This window comes from Panthera pardus, unplaced genomic scaffold, assembly GCF_024362965.1.
Source record: "Panthera pardus isolate Hobbes unplaced genomic scaffold, ASM2436296v1 HiC_scaffold_3, whole genome shotgun sequence".
Taxonomy (NCBI): domain Eukaryota; kingdom Metazoa; phylum Chordata; class Mammalia; order Carnivora; family Felidae; genus Panthera; species Panthera pardus.
In genome coordinates this window covers 11366590-11391979 of record NW_026526876.1, presented here as the reverse complement: position 1 = coordinate 11391979, position 25390 = coordinate 11366590, and the positions used below count along the sequence as shown (strand labels likewise).

Here is a 25390-nt window from a genome sequence, read left to right as displayed (position 1 = left end):
CGCGCGGAGCGACTGGGGAGACCAGCGCAGTTGGGCCAAGATGGCGGCAGCCGAGGGCCCCGCGGGCGACGGGGAGCCGTGGCAGTCCTGGCTTCCCAACCACGCCGTGTTCTTGCGGCTCCGCGAGGGGCTGAAGAGCCAGAGCCAGAGCCCGGCCGAAGCCGAGAAGCCGACGTGTTCCCCGTCGCCCTCGTCGCCGCCGCTGCTCACGAGGAACCTGGTGTTGGGCCTGGGCGGAGAGCTCTTCCTGTGGGACGCGGACGACAGCTCCTTCCTGGTGGTCCGGCTGCGGGGCCTCGGCGGCGCGGGCGAGGAGCCCTCCCTCTCCCAGTACCAGGTACGGCCCCGAGCAGGGGCCTGCCCGGGGTTCGGGTCTCCCGCGCACGCCGGCAGGTGTGCCGACAGGTGTAAGCCCTCGTCCCTTGGGGGGCGCCCAGCTGAGAGCGGGAGGCGCCTCTCCTCGTCGTTTTGGCCTCTGGCGGCCTCCCTTTGCGTCTTTGTTCCCTCGTCAGAGGCTTACGGTCTCCGACACCGTTAGAGCAACTCATGCTCTCGGGGCGCGTGGGTTCTTGGGGCCCGGGCTCAGGGCAGCGGCCGTGCAAGCCGCCGGGAAAACACCCGCGATGAAGGGGAGCGGAGAGAGCGTGGGGGTGCGGGGGGCGCTTCTCGGGAGGCTGGTTCTGAGAAGCCGGTTCCGCGACGGGACGCCCGCCAGATAATCGTAATCCTGACTCCCTCCTGGGGTTGCGCCGAGCGCCGAGGCAGGGGTAGACTTGAAAAACCCGGGTTTCGGGTTTTGTGCCTGCCGTGCAGGAGTCCCCTGTGAATTCCTTCTTTTCCTTCTAGAAGATGAGCTCGTTCCCCAAGTCGGAAGGGAGGGAGTTTTGCTCGTTTCTGATTGTAGCGGACCGCGTGTGAAATTGGGGCTAGACAGAGAGCGGCCCAGACTTGCTGCGGTCAGTCGTTGCAGCCTTTGCTTGTAATTACCGGCTCCCCTTCTTTCAAAGATTAAAACACAGAAAACGTGCCGCCTGTTCTACCGCATGACCTCTGCCCCGAGCCGCTGGCGGACTCTCGCTGATGAGAAGTGACTTGATTTTCACGGGGTGCTCGGCAGGTTTCTGCAGTCCTGAAAACAGGGCACGGGTCTACACAGGCTGACCTGATGGGGGTGCAGAATGCAGGTGGGGAGTGGGACTGCCAGGGGCAGGTTGGAGTTTGGTCGCGAAAAGGGAAATTATGGGGCGCCTGGGTGGTTCAGTGAGTTAAGCGTCTGACTTCAGCTCAGGTCACGACCTCATGGTTCGTGAGTTCAAGCCCCGCGTCGGGCTCTGTGCAGACAGCTCAGAGCCTGGGGGCCTGCTTTGGATTCTGTGTCTCTCGCTCTCTTTGCCCCTCCCCTGCGCGCGTGTGCGCTCGCGCGCGCTCTCTCTCTCTCTCTCTCTCTCCCTCCCCCTCTCTCAAAAATAAAGCAATTAAAAAAAATTTAGGGATGCCTGGGTGGCTTCAGTCAGTTAAGCGTCCGACTTCGGCTCCTGTCACGATCTCACGGTTTGTGAGTTTGAGCCCCACGTCGGGCTCTGTGCTGACAGCTCCGAGCCTGGACCCCGCTTCGGATTCTGTGTCTCTGCCCCTCCTCCGCCTCTCTCCCTCCCTCCCTCTCTCTCTCAAAAATAAACGTTAAAAAAAATTTTTTTAAGAAAAGGGAAATTACGCAGAGTATTTATTTTGCAGGGTAGGGAAATGTGGTGCGTCCCTTGTAACAGTCCAGTCTCAGTGGTTAAAAATCTTCCATCAGTTAACGGCCCAAGTGTTAGCCGTTATCCGGGCTGCTTCATTGTCCTACGGCGAGTCCTGCGTTAGCTGTGGGTGCACAGCTGTAGCGTAGTATCGGGTAACTTGTGCTCCCAAGCACCTGCCACGTGTGTTTACCTGGACACGAGCTATTTTGACCAGTTTGCTTTTAATTTCCAGAGGTTGCTTTGCATAAATCCGCCCCTGTTTGAAATCTATCAAGTCCTGTTAAGTCCCACGCAGCAGCATGTGGCACTCATAGGAATGAAAGGACTTACGGTGTTAGAGCTGCCCAAAAGATGGGGGAAGAATTCTGAATTCGAAGGCGGAAAACCGACGGTGAATTGCAGGTAAGTCGTACGTCCACGGAACGTGTGTTTGTGTCTCCTGTCGTACGCGCGGACAGTTGTTCGAGCCCCGTGGTGGTGAAGGTGCGTTTTCTGTGCCACGAATCGAACATCGCGGTGTCGCAGCTGGTCTGCGCCTCGGCTGCCTGCTGTCGCGTCTGTGCTATATGTAAGGTCACGTTTCTTCTGCCCGAACTGTCGAAGCGCTGTCTAATCGGGGTTCCGTTTCCAAGTAGGTAGAGGCAGCATGACGTGTCGAAAGCAGGTAGTGTCTGGGAGTCAGACCGTTTGCTCGTAGTTTAACTGAGTTTAGTTTTGGTGTCTTGTGTTTTTCAACAAATCCAGACCAGCGAGAGTCTGACTCAGATTTGTAGAAAAGAGTGCAAGCTAGAAACGCCCCTTGAGCGCCACAGCGTGGAGACCCGGTCCCCGTAAAACGTCCGCTTTCTAAATCCATTTCCTCGCTTCCGCAGCAGTGATGGTAGTTCCCGAGCAGTTTCTCCCAGGGCTCCTGCAGGGATCAAGTAAGACGTGACACCTAAGATCACGTATAAGGTCATTTTTAGAAAACACTCTGTACTTTAGAAAATCTTTTTATTTCGGTTCTTACTGATATTGACCGAATAGATGCTTTGCTCTCAGCAAGAGTTGAGAGAATATTTGACGGAAAGGACCAAGCGGTAGTAAGATAGATTTCCCTGTAGAAGGTTTCCATTCACGTGCCGCAGAACGTTTTAGGGAGCTGTTGTCCTCGCTTTAGCACCACGCCTGTCGCCGAGAGGTTCTTCACCAGCTCGGCCTCCCTGACCCTGAAGCACGCCGCCTGGTACCCGAGCGAGCTGCTGGACCCCCACGTCGTGCTGCTGACCTCGGACAACGTGATCAGGTACGCTCTGTTTCCCTCTCGGAGCTTTGCGAGGGGAGATTCTCTTTCCGCTCGTTGGCTGACAGCTGGGGCTCCACTGAACGGGTCCCGGGACGGCCGACGGCTCTGCCTCGCGGCCCTTGTGACCAGTGTGCAGGCAGGTCGTCTGAACGCCCTCCCCTGCGTGCCGGAGCCACTGCCGCTCTGTCTTGGCTCGTCCCGTCCGTCTCCTTTACCGGTCTGCTGGCACGTCCCCTCTCAGCGTGTCATCTTGGAGGTCGTGTACCATCGGGAAAAGAATACAAGTGGGAGTTGAGAGATTTGAATTCTCGTCCCGACACTGCCTCTGTCTTCAAGATCCGAAATTCTTTTTAGGGGAGCCTCAGTTTCCAATTTTGTAAAATTAGCAGGTTCGATCTGACAGCTTCTAAACGCCCTTCTGGGTTTTGAACTCTACGATCACATGCCCCAGTCCTCCAGAGATTTCTATAACGTTCCCAGTTAACTTTCTGGATCTGCCTCATGTGAAACATTTACTGGGGAGACCGAGATGATGGGTCCCTCCGGTTTTATTTTTCTTAATCACCGTTTTTAGCTGTGCCTTATCAGCTTTTCCTTCCTTGCTGAATGGTTGATCCCTTTCTGGCCTCTTAGATCTCAGAGCTTTCCGGTCACTTTTAGTTAGTAAAACTTGGTCTGCCTAGTTTAAAACTCTGATGTTCGGTCCACATCAGCAGCATGTCGTGGCCCCTTCTCACAGGCCCAGACTGGGGCATCTGAAACGGGTGGGGAGGGCCTGGTCTGCTCTGGCTCTTGTTTGTGTCCCCGCACCCTGAGGTGGGGGCGACGTGTAAGGAGGGGCTGCCTCCTGCTTCCTCTGGGGCCAGCTCCTCGGTAGTGGGGGTAGGGAGAATGGGGCAGCTGAGGGAGACAGCTGTCTGTAAAGGGGGTGGGCCTGACCCCGGTCCCCGTTTGGTCCTGTCTGCCACCAGTGACCTCCGTTGACGTGGTAGGCTCCGTGCAGGTGTGTGCCTTCCCCCCCCTCCCCCCGCCCCCGCCTGGCCCCGGGCGGCACTTAGCCTCGGGCCGCTGGTGACGGAGGCGCTCTGCGAGCGGTAGTGCCCGGGGCCCTCTCTCACGGTGGGGCGTACACACACGTGCTATCTCCTGCACCCTCAGCGTAACCATTGTGCCCTTTCCTGTGGAGTCCTGGGACCTGCCAGGGTCCTTTCCTCTGCCCCCCAAGGGCCACAGGGAACTGAGCACCTGCACCGTAGTCCCGACGCTGTTCCAGCCCGGCCCTAGAAATTTCCGTACGGGAAGTAGATACCGTATAGTACTCCCGTGCCACCAGCCCTGGGATGTGAGGTGTCAGGTTCAGCCGAGAATTCCCCGACCTGGTGGCCTGTGGCTCCCGCAGCACGTCTGGCATTCGGCCGGGACGTGAGACACGAGTCTCCCGTTACTACGTACAGGCGCCTCTAAGTCTGGCCGAGTGTCGCCCTGCTCACCCGTCTGCCTTGGAAAGCAGGAGGGGCCGCCCTCCCTTCACAGAGCTCGTCCTGAACACTGACGGGCTCCTGGTCTTCTGTCACGTGGGCTGAGAAACCGGCTGGGGGCCGGGGTGTGGCCGAGGCCCTTCTCATGTGACGCCCAGAAGGAGGTATCCGGTCCCAACTGTTGGAGGTTCTTTTTAAAATATGGGGTGTTTGGGGCGCCCGGGCGGCTTAGTCTGTCAAGTGTCTGGCTCAGGTCGTGACCTCACGGTTCATGAATTTGAGCCCCACGTCGGGCTCTGCACTGAGTGTGGAGTCTGCTTGGCGCGCGTGCTCTCTCTCTGTCTCTCTCTCTCTCGGTCTCTCTCTCTGCCTCTCCCCTGCTCATGCGTGAACGCACTCTCCCTCACAATAAATGAACTTGTAAAAAATAAATAAGTACGGGGCACCGGTCACTTCCCTCCCCCTGACTTCTGGAGCCTGTGGACGGCTTCGGGGCAACAGGACACCCCTCGACGCTCTGTTGTGCTTGCTGTCCCTTCCGCTGCCTTCCCTTCTCACGCATCCCATCTGGTATTAGCACGCGCCTTGAGGTCAGGAGCGCGCGCAGGCAGCCAGGAAGACCACCGTGCGTGCGTGGTCGGTTGCATCAGATTTTTGTTGAAAACGTCTATTAAATGGTATTTCGCTGGTAACGGAGCAAACGGAGTTTAAAACTTCTGAGGGTGGGGGTGCCTGGGTGGCTTGGTCGTTTGAGTGTCTGACTTCGGCTCAGGTCATGATCTCACAGTCCGTGAGTTCAAGCCCCACATCAGGCTCTGTGCTGACAGTTCAGAGCCTGGAGCCTGTTTCAGATTCTGTGTCTCCCTCTCTCTCTGCCCCTCCTCTGTTCATGCTCTGTCTCTGTCTCAAAAATAAATAAACGTTAAAAAAAAAAAAATTTTTTTTTTTAAATAAATAAATAAAACTTCTGAGGGTGGTCGGACGAGGTAAGTGATTGACTCCATACGGGCTTCATAAGGGGTGTTAGGTTTCTGATAACGATGTTATTGGCCTTTTGAAAATTCTCCTTTTAACTGTAGCCACATGTGTCGTTGACTTTATTACTTTAGATTAAAACGATTTTGGCAAAAAAAATTTACAGAAAGCGTTTCCGGTTTTATGCTGCTGCCCTAGTAAGTAGGGACGACGTGGTGCTGCGTCTCGTCCAGCAACGCGGGTCGTTGGGGGCCGGGCGTCCCTCCCTCTGCGCCCGGTGGGCGTACAGGGGGCGGCGGGACGTGGCTGCAGAGTCGGGGTGCGCGCGCGGGGGTGCTGGTGCACTTGGGGCGGTTGGGGGGACGCTGGGACGAGGTGAGTGTGCCTGCGGACTCAGGGGTAGATCCAGACCCGTGACGGGGTGCGGCGGGCTCATAGGGCTTCGGGGGCGAGAGAGGGTGTTGGTGCAGGGCCCACGGACACAGGCGAAGTGGGCTGCTTTGTCAGTGCGAGCACGCCCTTTGGCAGAGAAATGGTTGTAAAAACCAGTAGGAAGATTCTCCGGCAGCGATCAGATGGAGAAGGGCGCTTTTGAGATGAAAGAGTTTTGGGGCACCCGGGGGCTCAGTTGTTTGATTTCAGCTCGGGTCAGGATCTCACGGTCCTTGGGACCGAGCCCCGAGTCCGGCTCCGGGAGGATGGGGAACCTGCTTGGGATTCTGTCTCTCTCGGCCCCTCCCCCACTCTGCGTGCGCGCCCTCCGTCTCTCTCTCAAAACTTTGAACGTTGTTAAAAAAAAGAAAAGAATTTTAAGTGCGGGCTGTGTGCTCTTCTCTTCGCCAGGATCTACTCTCTCCGTGAGCCTCAGACACCCGTCAAGGTCATTGTGCTTTCAGAAACGGAAGAGGACAGCCTGATACTCAATAAAGGGTGAGTTATTTGTGTCACAAAATAGTTCCTTTATTGGGCTCGTAAGTGCAGTTTTAACAGAGATTATAAGGTTTTCCAGCGGTGACCACACCGCCGGGGACCTGAGGAGTGAGCAGAAGTGGGCGGCAGGATAGAGTGGCTGAGGGTCACTATCGCTGCCAGCTGCTCCCTTCTTGAGAAGGTTCTAGAATGACTGCCTGGCACGGGCTCCCTCCTGTGTCCTGACGGAGGCGATAAGTTATGCCATGGCAGAGGTTCGAGGTCAGAGTGTCGGGCCGCCCGCCTCCCAGACCGTGTACACCCAGAACCTGGAGAGGAAGAGGGAGCCCTTCTGACTCCGGCGCGCCCCCCCCCCCCACCCCCCACAGGGGCACGCTCCAGGCTCCCCAACCACCAGCGGTCACCCTTGGAACTCACAAACCCCGTCCCTCTGGCCTCCTGACCGGTCTTTCTGGTGATGACCACACAGGACCGCCCACAGCCTGTGCATGTAGAGTGACGTTTTTAGTAGCTGTATTTTTAGAAGTTCCATTTGGTTCTTTCCATGTCTCCGTGGCGGTCGTCTCTAGTAGTCGTGTTTATTCCTGTTTCCCAACTCTTCGTCCTCTGACTACTTCCCACGTAGCTCTTCGGTATGTGAACAGCGTCGGGGGGCGGGGACAGCGGGGGTCTAGATCTGTACTGCCCTTGCCCCTGACCCACAGTCCCTGCCTCACCCCGTGAGCTAGGGCTGTGAACTTACATTTATTGGATCTTAACGTTTGGGAACGTGGAGAAACCCGCGTTGGCGCCCAGTCCCAGGTTGCTGCTGACCTGGGGCCGATTTCACTCTCCGGGAGAGTCTCAGGGTGAACGTTTCAGCTCAGCCATGTCAGTGTCGGGCAGTCGCTTCTTAAATTAAAGCTTCCACCCCCGCGTGGCAGGTACCGGCCTCCGGGACTCGGCAGCTCCACCCCACCCCCGGGGTCGGGCACCTTCCCTGCCCGCGCACTTGTTCCGAGCTCCAGGCCCCGGGTTCTGATCTCCGCCCCGCCGCGTGTTCACTGTGGCGCACGCCGGCCGTTCAGCGGCCCCGAGCCTCGTGTCCGTGTTCCGTGAATATAAAGTAGAGTCACGGCGCTTTCTACTAGGATCGCCGTACGGGATGGACGAGGTGATGCATAAAAGTGCGTAGCCTGGGTCCTGGCACGGGGTTGGCACTCACTCATCGACACCTACTGTCATCATGGGGAACACGCCTGCATTTATTAAGCTCTTGGAAACTTTTGACGGCCAGGGGTCACTGAAGTCTCTCTGACTTCCATGTCTGTTGTCCCTTCATTGTCGTGGTCATTTAGTTGAACGCAGGCTGTTCTTTTGTTCTGATTTGGGGCTTCCTCATTTTTTTTCCCTGCCTCCTGACACCATATACCTTTCCACGCGATAAACTCACACGTGGTGGTTGCAGCACAACAAAGTGACATCGCTCCTCCAACCGTATGAGTTTCTTCTACCCGCACTTAGTAACCCTCTATTGAACTGGAGTCTCCTTGGATAACCCGTCATACTGAACTTTAAAATTATGAAGTTGCGTGTTTCGTCATTTGTTTTTCCTGATGATAAAGATAATATGTGTTTATTGTAGAAAATTGGGGAAACCTACAGAAAAACATTAAGAAAAAGAAATCTTTGTCATCTCCTATAGTTTCTCCTTAGCGTGGCAGCCAGAGCGACACTTTGGGTATAAAGCAGGTCATTCTGTTCTTTTTTTTTTTCAACGTTTACTTATTTTTAGAGAGAGAAAGAGCACAAGTAGAGGAGGGACAGAGAGAGACGGAGTCACAGAATCCGAAACGGGCTCCAGGCCCTGAGCTGTCAGCACAGAGCCCTAAGTGGGGCTTGAACTCACGAACTGTGAGATCATGACCTGAGCCGAAGTCGGACGCTGAACCGACTGAGCCCCCCAGGCGCCCTTCATTCTGCTTTATTCTTGACCGCAACCCACAGGATGTCCCCTCCAGTTTCTTCCTCCCTCTGTGTCCCGGTTCTGAGCTCGGCCTCCTCGCTGTTCATTCCTCAGACAACATCCACCCCCTTCCCATGTGGCCGCTGACGCCTCCCCTCCTTCCTTTGAATCCGTGCTCAGACATCACCGCGTCAGGGTCCTTCCCAGGCAGCCCAGCCCGAGGCAGCCCCCCTCCCCAACTTCATTTTTCTCGACAATGTCATTTTCTGGCTTTGTGCTGCGTGTTCCTTTCTGCGTGTGCCCTGCGTGTCTCACTGGAGGGCGGGGCCTCGGTTGAAGTCACTGGTGGGTCCCCAGCGCCCCGTGACAGCGTGGGGCCCGGGACGCGGGGCCGATGCGAAGGAGATACTTGTGGGGTGAACGTGTCCCTCTGCTCAGCGTTTGCTTCCTGTTTCTCTCTGTGTGTGCGTGTGTGTGCGTGTATCTGTCCCGTCTGCGTGTCTGTACGCTTAAACTAAGAGGAAGCGGGGTACAATTTCGTGTTTCCGTCGTTTAATTGGGCTCTATTTTGTGTCATCCGTCGAGTGCACACTCCATCCCCATCTCCTGTTAGCAGACGTTTCGTTTTCATTCTTGTTTTTGACACATCGGTTTTTAAATGTCTTTTCAGGAGGGCATACACTGCGTCTCTGGGCGAGACAGCGGTGGCGTTTGACTTCGGGCCATTGTCAGCGGTCCCGAAGACCATGTTTGGACAGAAAGGCAAAGGTGACATAGTGGGCTACCCGCTGTACATCTTGTACGAGAACGGAGAGACCTTCCTCACGTACGTCAGTCTGGTTCACAGGTGAGTGGGGGGGGTGCCATCCACGGGTGCCCCTCGCGGACCGGCCCGGCCAGACTGGGGTCCGTGGGTGGGTGTCCCGTCTCTCGACGCGTGGCAGCCTCTTGATGCTTGCTTTGCGTGTCTTGGGGAAAGATGCGTACAGACCGTTTAACCTTTGGTTGCCTCGTATTATTTGGGTCGGTTCTGTAACGTTCTTGGATAATCACCGAAGACTGGATTTGTTTTCACGAAGTCTAAACCACAAAAGTGTCGTGCATCTCGTGTGAGCCAGGCACTGAGAGGGCAGCTAGTGGTGGGGACCTGCGCCCCGGCTGTGAGTCCCCGGACCACGCACGGCGCTCGGGCGGGAGGACCCAGAGGAAGGAGAGCGTGCCGCGGCTGGAGAAGTCGGGGAGGTTTTCGCAGACGGGGACTGACCTCTAATGAGGATTAACCGAAGGTCAGGGGAGGGCATGACTGCTTCAGTCCCGAGGGCGTGTGTCTCTCGCGGCTCAGTGGTCAGGCTCTCGTGGCTGGAGCCGTGGTTTCGGCTGCAGAGCGTTACGTGGTAAAGCCAGAAGTATCTGCCCCGGGGGGAAATTGGGAGGAGCTAAACACCACGTTGGGGAACGTGGGGTCTTTTCTGTAGGAATAGGGTGGCGGGAAGCCAGTGATGGTTTCTAAACAGAAGGACAGAGCAGACGGTTAGGGACAGAGAGACCCTCTCTGGGGCAGAGAGACATTTAGAGACGCTGCTGCAGACGTTAGCTGACCGTCTACGGGATCGGAACGGGGCCGTTCCGAAGCAGGGGCAGAAGCGGACACGCTTCCTACGGAGGAAGGGTCCGTAAGACTCCGTTCCCGGTCGGGTTAGGGGGTGAGCCGTGAAGCCAAAACTGGGGTCAGCCGGGGCGGCCAGTGGGGGTTGTTACTACAGGTGGTCACTGGGACACGGTAGCGGGCTCATGAAGTGGAAACGGTCCGTGGACAGTCGGAACCAGGGGACCGGACAGAGAGGATCACCAGTCCGGGTGACGGTCGCGGGCGGGAGAGGGCGAGGATCCTGGCCCGTTTGTAACCCGAAAGGCGTGAGGCCAGAGGCTAACGGACTTGATTCACTTATGAGTCGTCTGGCCCCCTACGAAGTCAGGGCCCCGCGAGCGGCAGGTGTGAGTCCTAGGCCTCGGGCGCTGCAAGAGGGCGGGGTGAGCTGGGGGGAGGAGGGTGGCCCCCGGCATCCGAGCTCGGGCTGAGGGATCCGCTGGGTCCCTGCGGGAGCAGAATCACAAAGGGGAGGACGGGGACCTCCGCGGTCGCCGCGGGCGGGGACTCGCTCTCAGCTGCATCCGCCTCCACCTGAACGTCGTCCCCTGCTCGGAGTTGGCCGTCGTGGTAACGCTGTCGCCTCCCTCCCCCCACGGCCAGCACCCACCTATCCGCACCTCATCACCTGGTCGCCTTCCACAGCCTCTCGGGTCCAGCCCAGCCCCACATTCTGTTGCCCTTAACCGCGAAAACTCCCTGAGCGCCAGCCCCCTTCTCCGTCCTGCTGTCCTTGCTTCGGACCCTCATCTCCTGCCCAGACCCTCGTCCCCTTCGGTCGCTGCCCTGAACCCCATCTCAGTCCCCTCGGTGTCACCCCCTCACTGCCGTCAGATTGATCTTCGGAAAGTGAAGCTCTGTCCCTCTTCACGTGAACCTCTGCTGACGCTGTCACCTGGCAGGGAGGCTCTCAGGGCCTTGACGTGGCCTGCCGACTTGTCTTCTGTTGTCTTAGAAAGCCAAGTCTCCTTCCTGCCGGTCCTTGTCGTTCATGCTTCCAGAACTTTCCAGAGCTGCTCCTTAGCTTGGAAGGTTCACCACCCCTTCCCAGAATATACTTTCCCATTGATCTTTTTTTTTTTTTTTTTTAACGTTTATTCGTTTATTTTGAGAGAGAGCAAGCAGACGAGGGGCAGAGAGGGAGGGAGAGAGGGAGAATCCCCAGCAGGGTCCACGCTGTCAGCACAGAGCCTGACGAACCTTGGGATTGTGACCCGAGCCAAAATCCAGAGTCACACGTTTAACCTTCTCAGCGCCCCCGGGCTTTCTTGTGTTTGACGCCTTTCTTACCTCACTCTCTCTGTGCCTGGTTCGTTCTCGCATTGTCGCACTTAGCACCTGGTCTTGTAATTCTGGACGAACGTGTGTTTGCCCGACATCACCGGTTCCTGAGGGTGTCACCCAGCACCCAGTCACTGTAGCTCTAATCCAGTTAAATACTGGGTCCGAGGCCCCGGAGAGCAGTTCCGTTTGGGGAGAAAGTACAGGCTGTCCGTAGTAGTTCCGGCCAGGCGTGGCTCGGTGTGCCCTCGCGTGAGTGTGTGCCGTGAAGCCAAGAGGGCTTGTAACAAGATGCTGGGGAGCGCCAGTATTTTCGAGCCAGAAGTGAGCGAGGGGTGTCCGGAGGGGCCCGAAGAGAGCCAGGAGACCGGACTGCACGCGTGAAGGATGCGGGACGCAGCCGTGAGCCCACAGTAAACGCGGCAGCACGTCGGGTTGGTGGCCCGCGGACTTAGCAGCTGGGAGCTCTCCTCTGGCCTTTGCAGGAGCGCGGCCTCGCTGGGGTGAGGGAGGCCGGAGCCAGAGTGAGCAGGGGGCACGGCCTCTGGGCCCCTGCCCCGGGGACTCTGCGCTGAGCGACTGCTGCGGAGGCATCCTGGGGGGCGGGACAGTGTTGAGCTGCATCTCTGCTCTGGACACCAGTAAGCGCCCTCCCGCCCCCGCCTCCCCGGTCGTGACAACCAGAAATGTCTCCAGACGTTGTCGGCGTCCCCTTGCGCACAAAGTTACCTCCAGTTGAGAGGCACCAGGGAGACGGAAGTCCAGGGGAAAGTGAGACGTGGAGACATCAGGAGTACCGGTGCCACGGAATTTTCTGTTTCTGTTTTTTCTTAAAGCTTCTGGTTTCTTTTCTTTTCTCTTTTCTTTTCTTTTCTTTTTTCTTTCCTTTTCTTTTCTCTTTTCTTTTTTTCTTTCTTTTCTCTCTCTTTCTCTCTTTCTTTGTTTCTTCTATGTCTACCTCTGAGAAAGTGGAGGAGGGGGAGGGAGAGAGAGAGGATCCCAAGCAGGCTTTGCACTGTCAGCCTAGAGCCCGATGTGGGGCTCAGTCCTACGAACCTCAAGATCACGACCTGAGCCAAAATCGAGAGTCAGACACTCAACCGACTGAGGCATCCAGGTGCCCCCGTGGCACTGTGTTTTCAGTTGGGGCCCGGCAGCTGCAGAAGAGGGGTCGCGGTGGCGTGGTTGTCTTCCGTCAACCTGTCCGAGTATGCTTTCCCTCTTCCCTCAGCCCCGGGACCGTCGGGAAGCTGCTAGGCCCGTTACCCATGCACCCCGCGGCAGAGGACAACTACGGCTATGACGCCTGTGCCGTCCTCTGCCTACCCTGCGTCCCCAACATCCTGGTGATTGCCACGGAGTCGGGCATGCTGTACCACTGCGTCGTGCTGGAAGGGGAGGAGGAAGACGAGCAGACGGTGAGCCAGGCCCGTGTCTGCGTTCGCGTCTCCGGCGCCGCGTGTGGTTCCCGGGCCGGCGAGGACGCTCAGGACGCTAGGATTTCCCTTTATGTCTGGCACCTCTGTGTCGTTTGGAAATTAGACACCTAGCGTTAGGTGAAGCCCACCTAAAAGTCCACGTGGCGAGACGTTAGAAGGCGCCCACGTGCTCTGTCCACGCTCGGAGTGGCGGGCTTCAGGGACCTCAGTGACAGATACAGAGAACCCACGAATCGCTAAACTGGCTCTTCTCAACTCGATTTACGACCTTCCAAAAGGAGGGAGGCCTTTTTTCCCTCTTTTGAAAACATTAAGGCCCTGGTGAGGGGGTGGAATTAAGAATTTCTTCTGTTCCGAACCGTGTGCATTTTCATACGAGCGTGAAGCCTGAAACTGCCGGTTCTCTTACAGTCGGAGACGTCCTGGGACCCCAGGGCCGACCTCGTCCCCTCCCTGTACGTGTTCGAGTGCGTGGAGCTGGAGCTCGCCCTGAAGCTGGCGTCCGGCGAGGACGACCCCTTTGATTCTGACTTCTCTTGTCCCATCAGACTTCACAGAGGTAACGTACTGGTGGAGTTGACTCCTGTCCCGTCCTGTTTCCACGGAGACGGTCACAGGCCATTCCCGGGCACCTTGGTTTGGGACCCAGCTGTGCAAAGCCAGCCACGTTCCGTGGCTTCAGTCACCGCGCTGCACTTGGGTCCAGGAAAGGCTGGGTGTGCTTCCCACATTTTAAGATCGTGGTCTGTGGTCTGTGGTCTGGATCCCCCTGGAGTCAGAATAGTGAACTCTTCCCGGTCCACTCAAAAGTTGGCTTCGTGATTCAACTACTTAAACGTATGCGAATAAACTTTAAAACGAACTTTAAAAATCAAACGATAACACGCTCACATTAAGATCGCTCTCTAAAGCCTCTTTCTTCGCTTTAGAGCACGTTACGGAGTCTTGTTAGCCCCAGAGCCAGTTTGAATGTTGTCCTTTTTATCTTTTCATTTTATTTTAACTTACCTGGGTTGGTATCTTTCCGGCAACTTACCTCTGTTCGTCCGGGGAGCTTTTGAGTAGATCCTGAGTCGGCGGAAGCCCGTGTTGTTGAGACGCCGCGGGGCTGAGTGGAAGGAGCCTGGCGCGTGCTGGGCTTCGCTCATAGTTGTGACGACGTCAGGCATTCGGTCAGCCCCCCTGCTGTCCGTTTTCTCATCTGGAAGCGGTAGGGGCGACATCCGATGACCTCTGGGGTTCCTCTGACACGAGACCCTGTGACCCTGTGCCCTCCCACCACGCCTCGGAGCCTCCTGTCGGTTTCCTGGGCCCGGTGCAGAGAGAGGGGGGCTCGCCTCTGCCTGGAGGTGGTCCAGCTGTGCGCCTGGTACGGCACAGTCAGGGGTCGTAGTTCCCGCGCAGCAGACCGGCGTAGGGAGCTCACCGAGCGTGTCTCGCGGAGCCATATCCACAGAGGTGTAGTCTGCGTGGTCTCCGAACTTCGCTTTAGGGCTGAGGAGACTGAGACCCAGTGTCGTAGGCGACAAATTCACTGGTTTCCTTATGAAGGTACGTAATGTCTTTGGGAAATTTTTTTTTTTTTTATTTTGAGAGAGAGCGAGCACATACGTGTGCAGGTGGGATAGGGGCAGAGAGAAAATCCCAGACAGGCTCCAGCTGTCAGTGCAGAGACCGACGTGGGGCTCAAGCTCACGAACCGCGAGACCGTGACCTGAGCAGATGTCCGACACTTAACCCATTGACCCACCCAGGCGCCCCTCATTGGGAAATCTTAAACGTAGGCATTTTTATCTTCTAATGAGAGTTAATTATTCTCACATCTGTGAAACTAATAAACCGACCTGTTCATGTTTTTACTTAGGGCACCTTCCAATCATTGAAACATGCCCAGATTTTTATTGACGTGAGTGGATGACCACCATGTGACAGGGACACCTGGCAAATTCCTACTTCAGTTACTAACGTTGCCTTTTTCTGTAACAGATTTCTCTTACTTCCCAATATTGAGGTTTTTCTATTAATGTCAGCACCACAGGCACATCTCGAAAAGTCGTTGGAAACAGTAGTAGACCTAATGAGAGGATTTGAACCTGAACGAGCGGCAAGTGTGGGCAGAAATAAGGAAACTTTTTGATATTTTATTGTTCAGAGAGAGGATCGCCATAGACCAGGAGTTTTAAAACTCTTCGTGGCACGATGCTGTTTTCAGAACCCTGACGTGTAAAATAGAAAAGAAAAACTAGTATTTGCTTTATGATATTTATGAACCACGAAGTTAAAGGTAAAGTGAGGCTCTTGGAAGGAAGTTTCATTTAGGGGTTTATGGATGACGGCTGCATCTTAAATTAGCTTTCGCGTGTAAATTATTTCTGTATCTTGCTTTGGTTGCTTAATGTTTTAGAAGTACCGGGTCACGGAGATAAATATTCAAAAGTAAAGTGTCCAGAACTCATCTTTTAGTCTCATGTAGCCTCACTAATACTAGGGGTCAAGAGAAGTAAAGAAGTTTTCATTAAAATTCCGTAACGGTTCCTCGTATTTCTTAGTATGAATATAAAGGACGGTCAGGGCGCCCGAGTGGGTCGGTCAGTTAAGCGTCTGACTCTTGATTTTGGCTCAGGTCGTGATCCCAGGGTCGTGGGATCGAGCCCCCTGTTGGGCTCCGTGCTGAACTTGGAGACTGCTTGGGATTCTCCTCCTCCCTTTCCTCCCACATCCTCCTCCTCGCCAGTGCTCTCGCGTGTGCGCTTGCTCTCTCTCGCTGCCTCTAGAATGAATGAGTGAATGTCAAACAAGAATTATAGCAAGGAAAAAAATTGACTTGGGGTGCCTGGCTGGCTTGATCGGAAGAGCATGTGAGCTTTGGTTCAGGGTTGTGAGTTCGAGCCCCACGTTGGGAGTAAAGGTTACTTAAGGGGAAAAAAAGAGAATCGTATCCAAACTTGAACGTAAAGACTGTAAGTCCGCGTTATCAAGACAAGTAAGACTTGGCATTTCCCAGCTGCCTGGACGCACCGTGACGACAGTTCGCCCCGCAGCCACGGCCGGGCCTCTGACCCGCTCGTGCGCTTGCTTGCACAGGTTCGCGTGGGTCGGTGATGCCGGCACAGGTGTTGTCCAGAGCTGTGACTTTCTCGGGCACCGTGTTGTCCGGAGAACGAGAGCTGTAAATGCGTGTGCTGAGGGGGACGGACAGGCAGCCGGCGGTGGTGTTTTGCTGAACTCTCCTGTGAAGGTTTAGAAGTGACGTTTGGGTTGTGTTCATGACTTTGAAAAATACTTCAAACACATTTGAAAGTTGGATTCCAGTTTTAAAACGTCAGATCCCTGCTGTGATAGCATCGCGTGCAGGTCCCGTCACCTTCTGTCACTTCGTGGACCGGTGCGTGTGCGGGCTGCCGGGGTAGGTGCCTAAGACCCATTTTCTAACGCGGCCTGTACTCCGTTCGCGACTCCGTTTGCAGATCCCAAGTGTCCCTCGAGGTACCACTGCACTCACGAAGCCGGCGTCCACAGTGTCGGGCTGACTTGGATTCATAAGCTTCACAAATTTCTCGGGTCAGGTGAGTCCCCTGAGCCTTTTGGTATGGTTCCCAGATTCTGTCGAAAAGTCGTTGGCAGTAGAAAAGTAATAGAGAAAATCAGTGAAACCAAAGACTGTCACCGGAAAACGTCAACAAGACGGACAGACCTTTGGCGAGACCAACCCCGCGAGGAGACGCTGCCGCCGACCTCACGGCGACGGTGTTCAAGGTTATGACGGGGAACCGTGAACAGCTCCGCGCCACGTAGGGCCCCAGGGCGAGACGGACTCGTCCCTAGGAAGACAGACTACCGACACCGACTCAAAAACCAGAACGTGAGCACAGACCTATAACCAGTGAAGAGATCGAAACAGCAATCAACTACCCGAAGAGATAAGCTCAGGACAATGAGCTCTAAAAGTTCCGCATTTAAAGAAACCAGTTCTCGACAGGCTCTTCCAAAAACAGAAGGGAGAGGAAGCACCCCCCCCCCCCGCCTCGCTCGTGGAGGTCACTGCTCCCCCGACACCAACACGAGACAGGTGTGCAAGGACAGGAAACCGCAGACACACACCCCTCACGAACACAGATGCAAAAAAATCCTCAACAGAACGCTTGCAAACCGAATCCGGTGACGGACGTACAAACAGGACGGCGGCCCAGGAGTCCGTGGGATTTATCCCGGGAACGCCAGGTTGGGTTCACATCCAGAAATCCATCAGCGTAGGACGCCGCACGAGTAGAGGACATAAGCTGCATCATCGTCTCAGCAGACAGGAGAGGCGTCTAAGGAGAGGCAGCCTTTCCTGGTCCCAACACTCAGCAAACGAGTAATGACAAGTTCCTCAGGCTGCTCGGGCGTCTACGGAAGACCCACGGCCAGCCCCGCATTTGATGGGCAAGGGCCCAAGTGTTTTCCGTAGCTGTCTTTTGCTGCTGGGAGAAGTCACCGCGAACTCAGCGGGCCGCAACAGTGCGGATTTATTACCTCACACCTCTCTAGGTTAGGGGTGCTGGGGTGGCCTCCCTTTCTGGAGACTCTGGGAGAGACCCCATCCCTAGCCTTGTCCAGTCTCCCCGGCCTTCCCTTGCCCGGAGTCCCCTTCCTCCGGCTGCGAAGTTAGCAGGGGGCGCGGGGGCGAGTAGAGTCCTTCTCTCCTTTTCTGCTTCCTTCTTTCCCTCTTAAGGAAGCTTGTCGTAGCATCGGGCCCACCCGGATAATCCAGAATGATCTATCTTTGAGACCTCGACGAGCAGCGCTCATTCCATCCGCGGCCTCTTCCTCTTTGCCTGTGGCCTGACGATTCACAGGTTCGGGGGATTTGGGTACAGGCCCCGTTGGGGAGTCCGTTGTTCTGTCTAGTCTGTTGCACCCCGTGGCCTCCACAGATTCACACCTGACCCACGTGCCAAATACACCGACCGTAGCATCGTTATAGCAACGCGGACGGCAGAGGCTCCTCTAAATCTCATGAGCTCACAGGGCCCCAGTCCTACCTGAATCTTCTACGTCATCCAACTCAGATATGTAAAGACTCTATCCTGGGGCAGAGTAGATTCTATCCTGGGGCAGAATTCCTCTCCCTGGACCTTGAAACTAGAAAACGAGTTCTCTGTTCCCAGACCACAGTGGTGGGACAGGCATACGTATCATTTCCAGACGTTTCAGGTCAGAAGGGGAGAAAATGGAAAGGAAACCGCAACCACGGGTCCTACGCAGTTTCAGAACTCAAATTCTAGTAGGTTTCAAGGCTTGGCGATAGTCCTCCGGGCTGGCACTGTTGCCCTCTGAGCAAACCTTCATCTTTTCCAGAAAGGTAGCACTTACCTATGGTAGGCTGGTTTATTACCCAGTTTTCTGCCTGCAGAATTTTGGGGGTGGAACAGCCTTTTCTCATCATCTCCGTGACCCTTTCAGTCTAAGGCAAGCAGCGTTTATGTGGCTACAAATTCTGAAGGACTTTTTTGGGTCCCCTTGTGTATATCGCAAGAAGTCCATTCACCCACAGGCCTTTCCGGGGGGATCCCGTCTCTATTTTGGGTTCTTCTCACGTGGCCACAGGATCAGTCACACTCCTAATCTCTTCGGAGAGCCCTTGTGTGACTGGACATTTAGACCTTTTGATCTTTCTGAGGTATGAGTACATCAGTGGCTTTTTCCTCTAAAGCGTGATGTCCTAACAGTGAATCTCTTAATTTTAGTATCTTTTGCTGTTCAGATAGGTGGAGAATTTCCTAACTCATCAAATCTTTGGGGTTTTTGTAAAAACCCAGTTGTATTTTTTCTGACATTTTACTGCGATTGGCACAATGAAACCAGGACACGTGGCCAGGGTTTTGCTTGGAAACCTCAGCTGAATGTCCAGTTGGGTTGTTTACACATCTGCTTTCCACACGTTCCCCTCAAGATCCAAGAGGACACCGCTCCTGCCGCTTGCATTCAATGTAATGGAGGCGCCAGGCAAGGAAATTAGCCAAGAAAGTGAAATAAAAGGCATCAGGATTAGAAAGGAAGAACGAAAACGCTCTTCTCTAAAAACACGATCTTTTACATAGTCATAGGACACCCGTTGGGAAAGGGTCTATACCAATAAGTGAGCCCAGAGCGGTTGCAGAACCCAGGAGCAGTGTACAAGTATCAGTTCTGTTTCTGCCCGCTAGCAGTAACCCAAAAGGAAATTAAGGAAATGATCCCGTTGGTAACAGCATCAAAACACACAAAATAAGACTTAACTTTAACGAGAATGTAAAACATACACTTTTACGACTATAAAACGTTACTGAAAGAAATAAACCTCCCACGTTCGTGGATCAGAAAAGTTAATACCGTTAAATGGCAGTCTTCCCCAGATCGATGTGCAGATCCGGTGCCAGCCTGTCAGAGTTCTAGCTAGCTTTGCACAAATGGACGAGCTGACCCTAAAATTCATTTGGGATTCTACAGACCTAGAAGAGCGCGAACAGTCCTGACAGACAAGAACAAAGTTGCAGGACCCACACTTCCCTATTTCACGGCTCCTTACAGAAGGCACGCCAATCCAGTGTGATGCTGACACAAGCATACACTGTGTGTGGGTTGACGGCATGGGACCGGGAGTCCAGTTGGTTTCCACGAGGGTCCCAGGACACATCAGCGTGGAAAGAAGAGTCTCTTTAAGAAGTGGCGCTGGGACCAGGGTGCGTGTACACACGAGAATGAAATTGGACCCCTGCCTCACACCATAACGAAAATGACTCAAAAGGGATCAAAGACCTGAAAATAAGACCTAACCCTGTAGAACTCTCAGAAGAAAACACGATTACAAGAGTGCAAGGTAGTCCTCGGAATGGGAGTGAATATTTGCAAATCGTGTCCGGTCACGGACTTGAGTCTAGAACGTCAAAGAACTCAATAATCAGTTAAAGAGCCCAATTTGAAAAACGGACAGGGGAGTTGAATAGAGATTGTTCCTTTGATGAGGTACAGAGAGTTAAGCCCACGAAAACGTTCAGCGTCATTGGTCATGAAACAAGATGCCACAAAACCACTTTATGCCCATTAAAGCAGCTAAAATCAGGACAGTAACCAGTGTTGTCGGTGCGGCGTTTATGGAAACGTAAGACGTCCCGGCCCTTTGGGCAAACGGTGTGGCGGTTCCTCGGGTGATCAAACCTCCAGTTACGGTGTGACCTCTGCCCAGCGCACACCCACGAGAAGTGGGCACATTGTAAACGAATGTTCACAGCAGCATTACTCCTCAGAGCCAGATGATCACCCCGAGTACACAGCCATCTATCCGACGGCATATCGTGCAACACGGAAGGGCCCGAAAACGTGCTGAGTGGAGGCAGCCAGGCCCAGACGAGGACGCGTGTGACGCGATTTACGTGACGTGTGCAGGGTGGGCGGGTCCGCAGGGACAAAGCGGATCGGTGGTGGCCGCCTGGGGCCGGACCAGCGGCACAGCCGAGGGCTTCCTTCTGGGTAGCGAGGGTTCTGCAACTCCCGTGGCGACGCTTGTACAGTTCTTACAACGCACTAAACTCCCACGGAATTCCACCCTTTACACGGATGGGTTGTGTGCGTTGTGAACTGCGTTCGAGCAGCTGTTGTGAGACGCCCGCTGTGGGCGAGGAAGGGACGGGATGGGAGTGTCCCCTCGGGGCACACGGCCGACCGAGGAAAACGCGCTCCCCTCGGGCTGAAGCCGAGCCCCGCCGTGGGAAGCAGGTGTCTGCGGCGGGAAGGCGTCGTGCTTGGGGAGCAGCGGCCCGGGACGGGGTCCGGGACGAAGCCTTCGCTGCATTTAACTTGCAGACCTGTGTCCGCGCGTCAGTCACTTGTGTGTGTCTGCGCCTTTGCAGATGAGGAGGACAAGGACAGCCTCCAGGAGCTCGCTGCGGAACAGAAGTGCTTCGTGGAGCACATCCTGTGTACGAAGCCGCTGCCCTGCAGGTGAGGACCCGCCCTCGTCGCCCACCGGTCCCACTCTGCCTGGAGGGCGAGGCGACCCCGACGTCCCGTCCGGCCTTCAGAGGGGCCTTCTCTGCCCAGCGCGTGTTAAGGTCGCCGTTCGTGTTCGGAGAACGTGCGGTCGGTCAGGGCAGAGCCCGGGTCTGCGCGCGTCACGGTGCGCTGTTGGCCTCGCGTCTGCGATACCGTTTCTATGGACCGACGCACAGTAAACGTTCAGTGAACAGAGGAAAGGGGAGAACCTAGAGTGACTGCCGTGTGTCTACAGGGGTACCTGCCTCCGCGTGGTGTCCTCTGGACATTTGGGCCACAGGAGGAGGGTGGACCTGGGAAGAGGGAAGGTGTGGAGGGGCGCGTGCGGAGGGGTCCGTTCCTGCAGGGTGGCCCGGTGGAGGGGGACGCTCCTGCAGGGCGGCCAGAGCGCCGGGCCGGGGGAGGGCGCAGGGGGAGGAGAGCAGGGCTGAGGGTCTGCAGCGGCCTTGCTCAGCAGCGGTGAGGCGGCCGGAGGAGCTGGGCCGAGGGGGGGCCGGGGCTGACCCGGCAGGAGGGAGAGCCTGGGCCGGCGGCACGGGGGCTCCCGGAGGACGGCGGCGAGGGCACCCCTGGGGCCGGGGAGGGCGGCCTTGGCACCAGAAGGCGAACGGGTGAAGTGGGTGACGACTCCCATCCGCTCCTCCGACAGGTAAACACGAACGGCCGCTTGGGAGCGGGTCCCTAGACAGGAAATTTGTGAGCCGGGAGGTCACACGGGGGCCGTCGTCCCCACAGTGGCCTGGCTCGCAGTCACAGGATGCCGTGTGCAGATCTCAAGCCCGAAAGACTTTTAACTCCCCCGCCCCCAACCTCACCTCCCCAGAAAGGTGAAAGGGCACCGTGCAAGGAGCTGCAGGGCGGGGTGCTGCGCTAGCACTGCCGCCCGAGGGCAGGGGAGTGGGGAGATCTGAGGGCCCGGGAAGCTGTCCCTGCGAGTCCCCGGGTCCGGCCTCCTCCGCCAGGCGGGGACGGGGACGGAGATGGTAGGCGAAGCCACGTGACCCGGGTGCTGGGCCGTGCTCCGGCGCTGTGCAGGGCATCCGGTCAGGCTTGGGCGCCGGCGGGGCAGACGGCAGGGCCTGGGTGGCGGGCAGGGAGCTGTGTGTCACTTGGCGGGAACCGCCGGGTTTGGGCGAGCCAGATGGCCTCTGGGCTGTTAACTCGGTTTCCAGGTCCCCGCGTCCCTGTAAGTCAGCTGTGGCTGTGTCGTTCCAGGCAGCCGGCACCGATTCGAGGGTTCTGGATCGTCCCAGACATCCTGGGGCCCACGATGATCTGTGTCACCAGCGGCTACGAGTGCCTCATCAGGCCTTTGTTGTAAGTCCGTCCTCGTGCCCACGCGGCTCTCATTCGCTCTGTAGGGAGCGAGCCTGTCGTTCCCACTTGGAGACGCGGGACTCACGCTCTGCAGGCGAGAGGGGTGGAGGTTTCTGCTGTCGCTGCCACGCCTGAAAGGACTTATTTTAGGCAGAGAGTCGGGAACTTTACTTCCCAGTGTGGAAAAGCGGTAAAATACCGAACTCTGCTGCTCACGTGACTTAGTGGAAATGGCATCCACGCCGTCCCTGTGCCAGGCTCCAGGGTAGCCCGAGCCCCCCGCAAGGACGGCACCGTGCCTTCTGTGCGGGGAGGTGACACCGTGCTCAGGTCGCCGGAACACATCCGCTGGGGCTGTAGACCCGCAGCCTTCTGACCCCCTAGTTTCCCGTCTCCACCGGCCTCAGAGCGACACCAGGGGACGTGAACTCAGCAGTGGGGGGGGGGGGGTTGAAAGTGGCCTCCTGATCCTTCCCTTCGAGGAGCTCCCGTGAAGCTACAAGCACCACTTACTGTTGGGCGGCCCTGAAGGTCACCCATGGGTCACAAGCGCGGGAGCAGGAGTCCCGAGGAGCCACCGGAGTGTCGGGCACGCGACCCCCTCCCGCCCCCAGTTGCCCCGTGTCGGTGCAGAGCACGGGCTTCTGCGCACAGACCTCGTTGAGAACACCAGCCCCGCTCGACGTCCTTGGAGGAATCCCCACAACCTCTGAAGGGTGACAGTTACGCCACTTGGAAAGGAAGATAAACAATTCACCATCAATTTTGTGTTTTTTCTACTAAGACTGAAAACGAGCAAGACTAAGGTGGGAAGAAATCACCTTTTCGCCTGTTACCTCGACACATTTGCTAACACGGTGACACCCCGTCACACCGGGTCCCTTCGGAATGAAACCATTAAGCCCGAAGGGAAAAACCGCACATGCGCCAGCTCCCCGGGGACCCAGGTGTCCTTACAGTAGCTCCCGTCCCACAGACGTAAGGATGCTCGTCGGGCGCCCGCGGGCGCGTCTGCTCTTCCGCCACCGCCGCTGTGAATATCTGTAATATTCGAGTGAATCTCCTTTTTAGGATCAAGTTCAACAGAGCAAATCCAGTAGGTACAGCGGTTTTCTGGCCAAATCTGAAATGACACCTAGGAAACGAGTCATTTATTTTTGTTCGTGACTCCGGTTTACAAATGGCTCTCCCGTCCTTTGCAGAAAGAGTCCCCGATGAATTTATGTTTTCGTGTTGCCTTTGTCAATCCAGACTATCTTTTGGAAAGACGGAGTGCAGAAATGCTTTGTCAGAGGTCGGTCCTGGTAGAACAGGGACCGCTTTCCCCAGGTGACTCTTCAGGGCAGAAAGCACGCGGTGTCGTCCTGTCATACAAGTAACACTCTCTCGCCTCCCGTTGTTCTCACGGCTCAGGGAGCCGTGGCCCGTGCTTCCCTGGGGTCCTCGCCGTAGAGGACACCGCGGGAGATGGCGTCTGACTCACTTCCGTATTTTGCAGAAGCACGGTCCATCCGGTGTCCCCTCCCCTGCTCTGCACCCAGGAAGACAAGGCAGCGGAAGAGTCTCCCCTCCGCATTCTGGCCGAAACCCCGGATTCCTTTGAAAAGCACATCAGAAGCATTTTGCAGCGCAGCGTTGAGAATCCGGCGTTTCTGAAGTAGGGATTTGGGGTGTGTGGGTCTGGGGAACGGGTCCCGCCCGTTTTCACACTCGCCGTGTGTCGCGTGGTCCGTCCGCTGTCTCGGGCGGCACCTTTCCGCGTGGGCGAGGTTGGGGGGAGGGGGGGGAGGGCCGGGGAAGGACGGGAAGGCCGGAAAGGAGGGACGGCGCCCCCCCCTGGCCTGAGCCCGTGTGGCGGAAACCCCGCCGACAGGTCGTGTGACAGAGACGCGGCCCCTCCGCCGGGAGAGAGCCTGCAGCTCCTCAGCCGGGCCACGCAGGTGTTCCGGGAGCAGTACGTCCTCAAGCAGGACCTGGCCAAGGAGGAGATCCAGCGCAGGTAGGGTGGCGGCGCAGGGCCCCTGGCGGGTCGCGGCCTCGGCCTGGCCTCCGGTCGCACCTCGCTTCTCTCGTTCTCGAAGGGTCAGGCTGTTGTGTGACCAGAAGAAGAAACAGCTGGGAGACCTGAGTTACTGTCGGGAGGAGAGGTGAGCGCCGCGGGGGACGCGGGAGCGTGGCTGACACGCGCCAGCGCACGCCGGCTTCCCCGTCGGGGTGGCCCCCAGGACCCTTGGTTTTCTGCCCTTAGGAAAAGCCTCCGGGAGATGGCGGAGCGCTTGGCCGACAAGTACGAGGAGGCCAAGGAGAAACAGGAGGACCTCACGAACAGGTCGGCGGGTGGCGCCGTCCGGGCCCCCCTGTGGTGACGAAGCGCGCGTCCGAACGGGGTTCGGGAAGACGGGCCCGCGGCGGCTGCCGCCTGGCCTCGGAGGCGCCGGGGGGGGGGGGGGGGGGGGGGGGGGGTCCCGTGTGGCCCAGCCGCCCACCGCCGCCTCCTCCTCCTCCAGGATGCAGACGGTGCTGCACAGCTTCCGCGCCCAGCTCCCCGTCCTGTCCGACAGCGAGCGGGACATGAAGAAGGAGCTGCAGCTGATCCCCGAGCAGCTCCGCCACCTGGGCAACGCCATCAAGCAGGTGGGCGAGGGCGCGCGGCGGCCGGCGTGCCTCCCCCCGCCCCCACCCCCACCCCCACCCCCACCCCCGGGGCCAGCGAGCGCGCGCGGACCGCCGGGGCCGACGCGCGTTCTGTTGGGTACTCGAGGTGACCATGAAGAAGGACTACCAGCAGCGGAAGATGGAGAAGGTGCCGAGCCCTCAAAAGCCCACCATCGCCCTGAGCGCCCACCAGCGCAGGTGCATCCAGTCCGTCCTGCGCGAGGAGTGAGTGCGTTCGCCTGACGCGGGGGGCCGCCGGGCGCCGGCGTGTCCCGCGCTCACCGGCCCGGGAGCCGGGGTCACACGGGCCCTGGAGCGCGGGGGACGGAGGGGGGTGGGGGCCGGAAGCGGGACTGCGTGGCGGTGGCGGAGCGTTTCCGGTGCGCGTGCCCCGTTTGCACCCTGCCGAGTCCCTCTGAACGGCCTCCGGTCTCGCAGGGGCGAGCACATCCGAGAGATGGTGAAGCAGATCAACGACATCCGGCACCACGTCACCTTCTGAGCCGCCGCCCGCGGATGCACACGAGGCCGCAGAGTCGGGGCTCGGGCGTGTTTGTGAAACGGACAGGTGGCGTCATCTCATTTGTAAGGCGGCGTTTCGGAGGAACTTTGGCTGCGTGATTCACACGTTTCGTACTTGTTTTGTAGTTACTGAATAAATGCTTTTATTTAAAAACCGGAA

The 25390-nt window shown here is 57.0% G+C and overlaps 1 protein-coding gene across 1 annotated transcript; it reads left to right on the top strand.

Annotated features, from left to right (window-relative positions):
- Positions 1–6: 6 nt before the first annotated feature.
- Positions 7–25390, top strand: NUP88 (nucleoporin 88). The gene is made up of 17 exons (XM_053893287.1): positions 7–337; positions 1975–2144; positions 2902–3027; positions 6324–6410; positions 9026–9202; positions 12516–12702; positions 13135–13282; positions 16191–16289; positions 20595–20685; positions 21952–22053; positions 23552–23710; positions 23927–24052; positions 24135–24200; positions 24302–24382; positions 24561–24687; positions 24815–24933; positions 25147–25390. The coding sequence occupies exons 1-17, from the start codon at positions 41–43 to the stop codon at positions 25208–25210; spliced, it is 2226 nt and encodes a 741-aa protein (XP_053749262.1). The 5' UTR covers positions 7–40; the 3' UTR covers positions 25211–25390.

Excerpts from the sequence above, each read along its gene's own strand:
- NUP88 (XM_053893287.1), top strand. The coding sequence starts at position 41 with ATGGCGGCAGCCGAGGGCCCCGCGGGCGACGGGGAGCCGTGGCAGTCC. Across the intron at positions 3,028-6,323 it reads ACCTCGGACAACGTGATCAG|GATCTACTCTCTCCGTGAGC; the intron begins GTACGCTCTGTT and ends TCTCTTCGCCAG. Across the intron at positions 13,283-16,190 it reads TCCCATCAGACTTCACAGAG|ATCCCAAGTGTCCCTCGAGG; the intron begins GTAACGTACTGG and ends CTCCGTTTGCAG.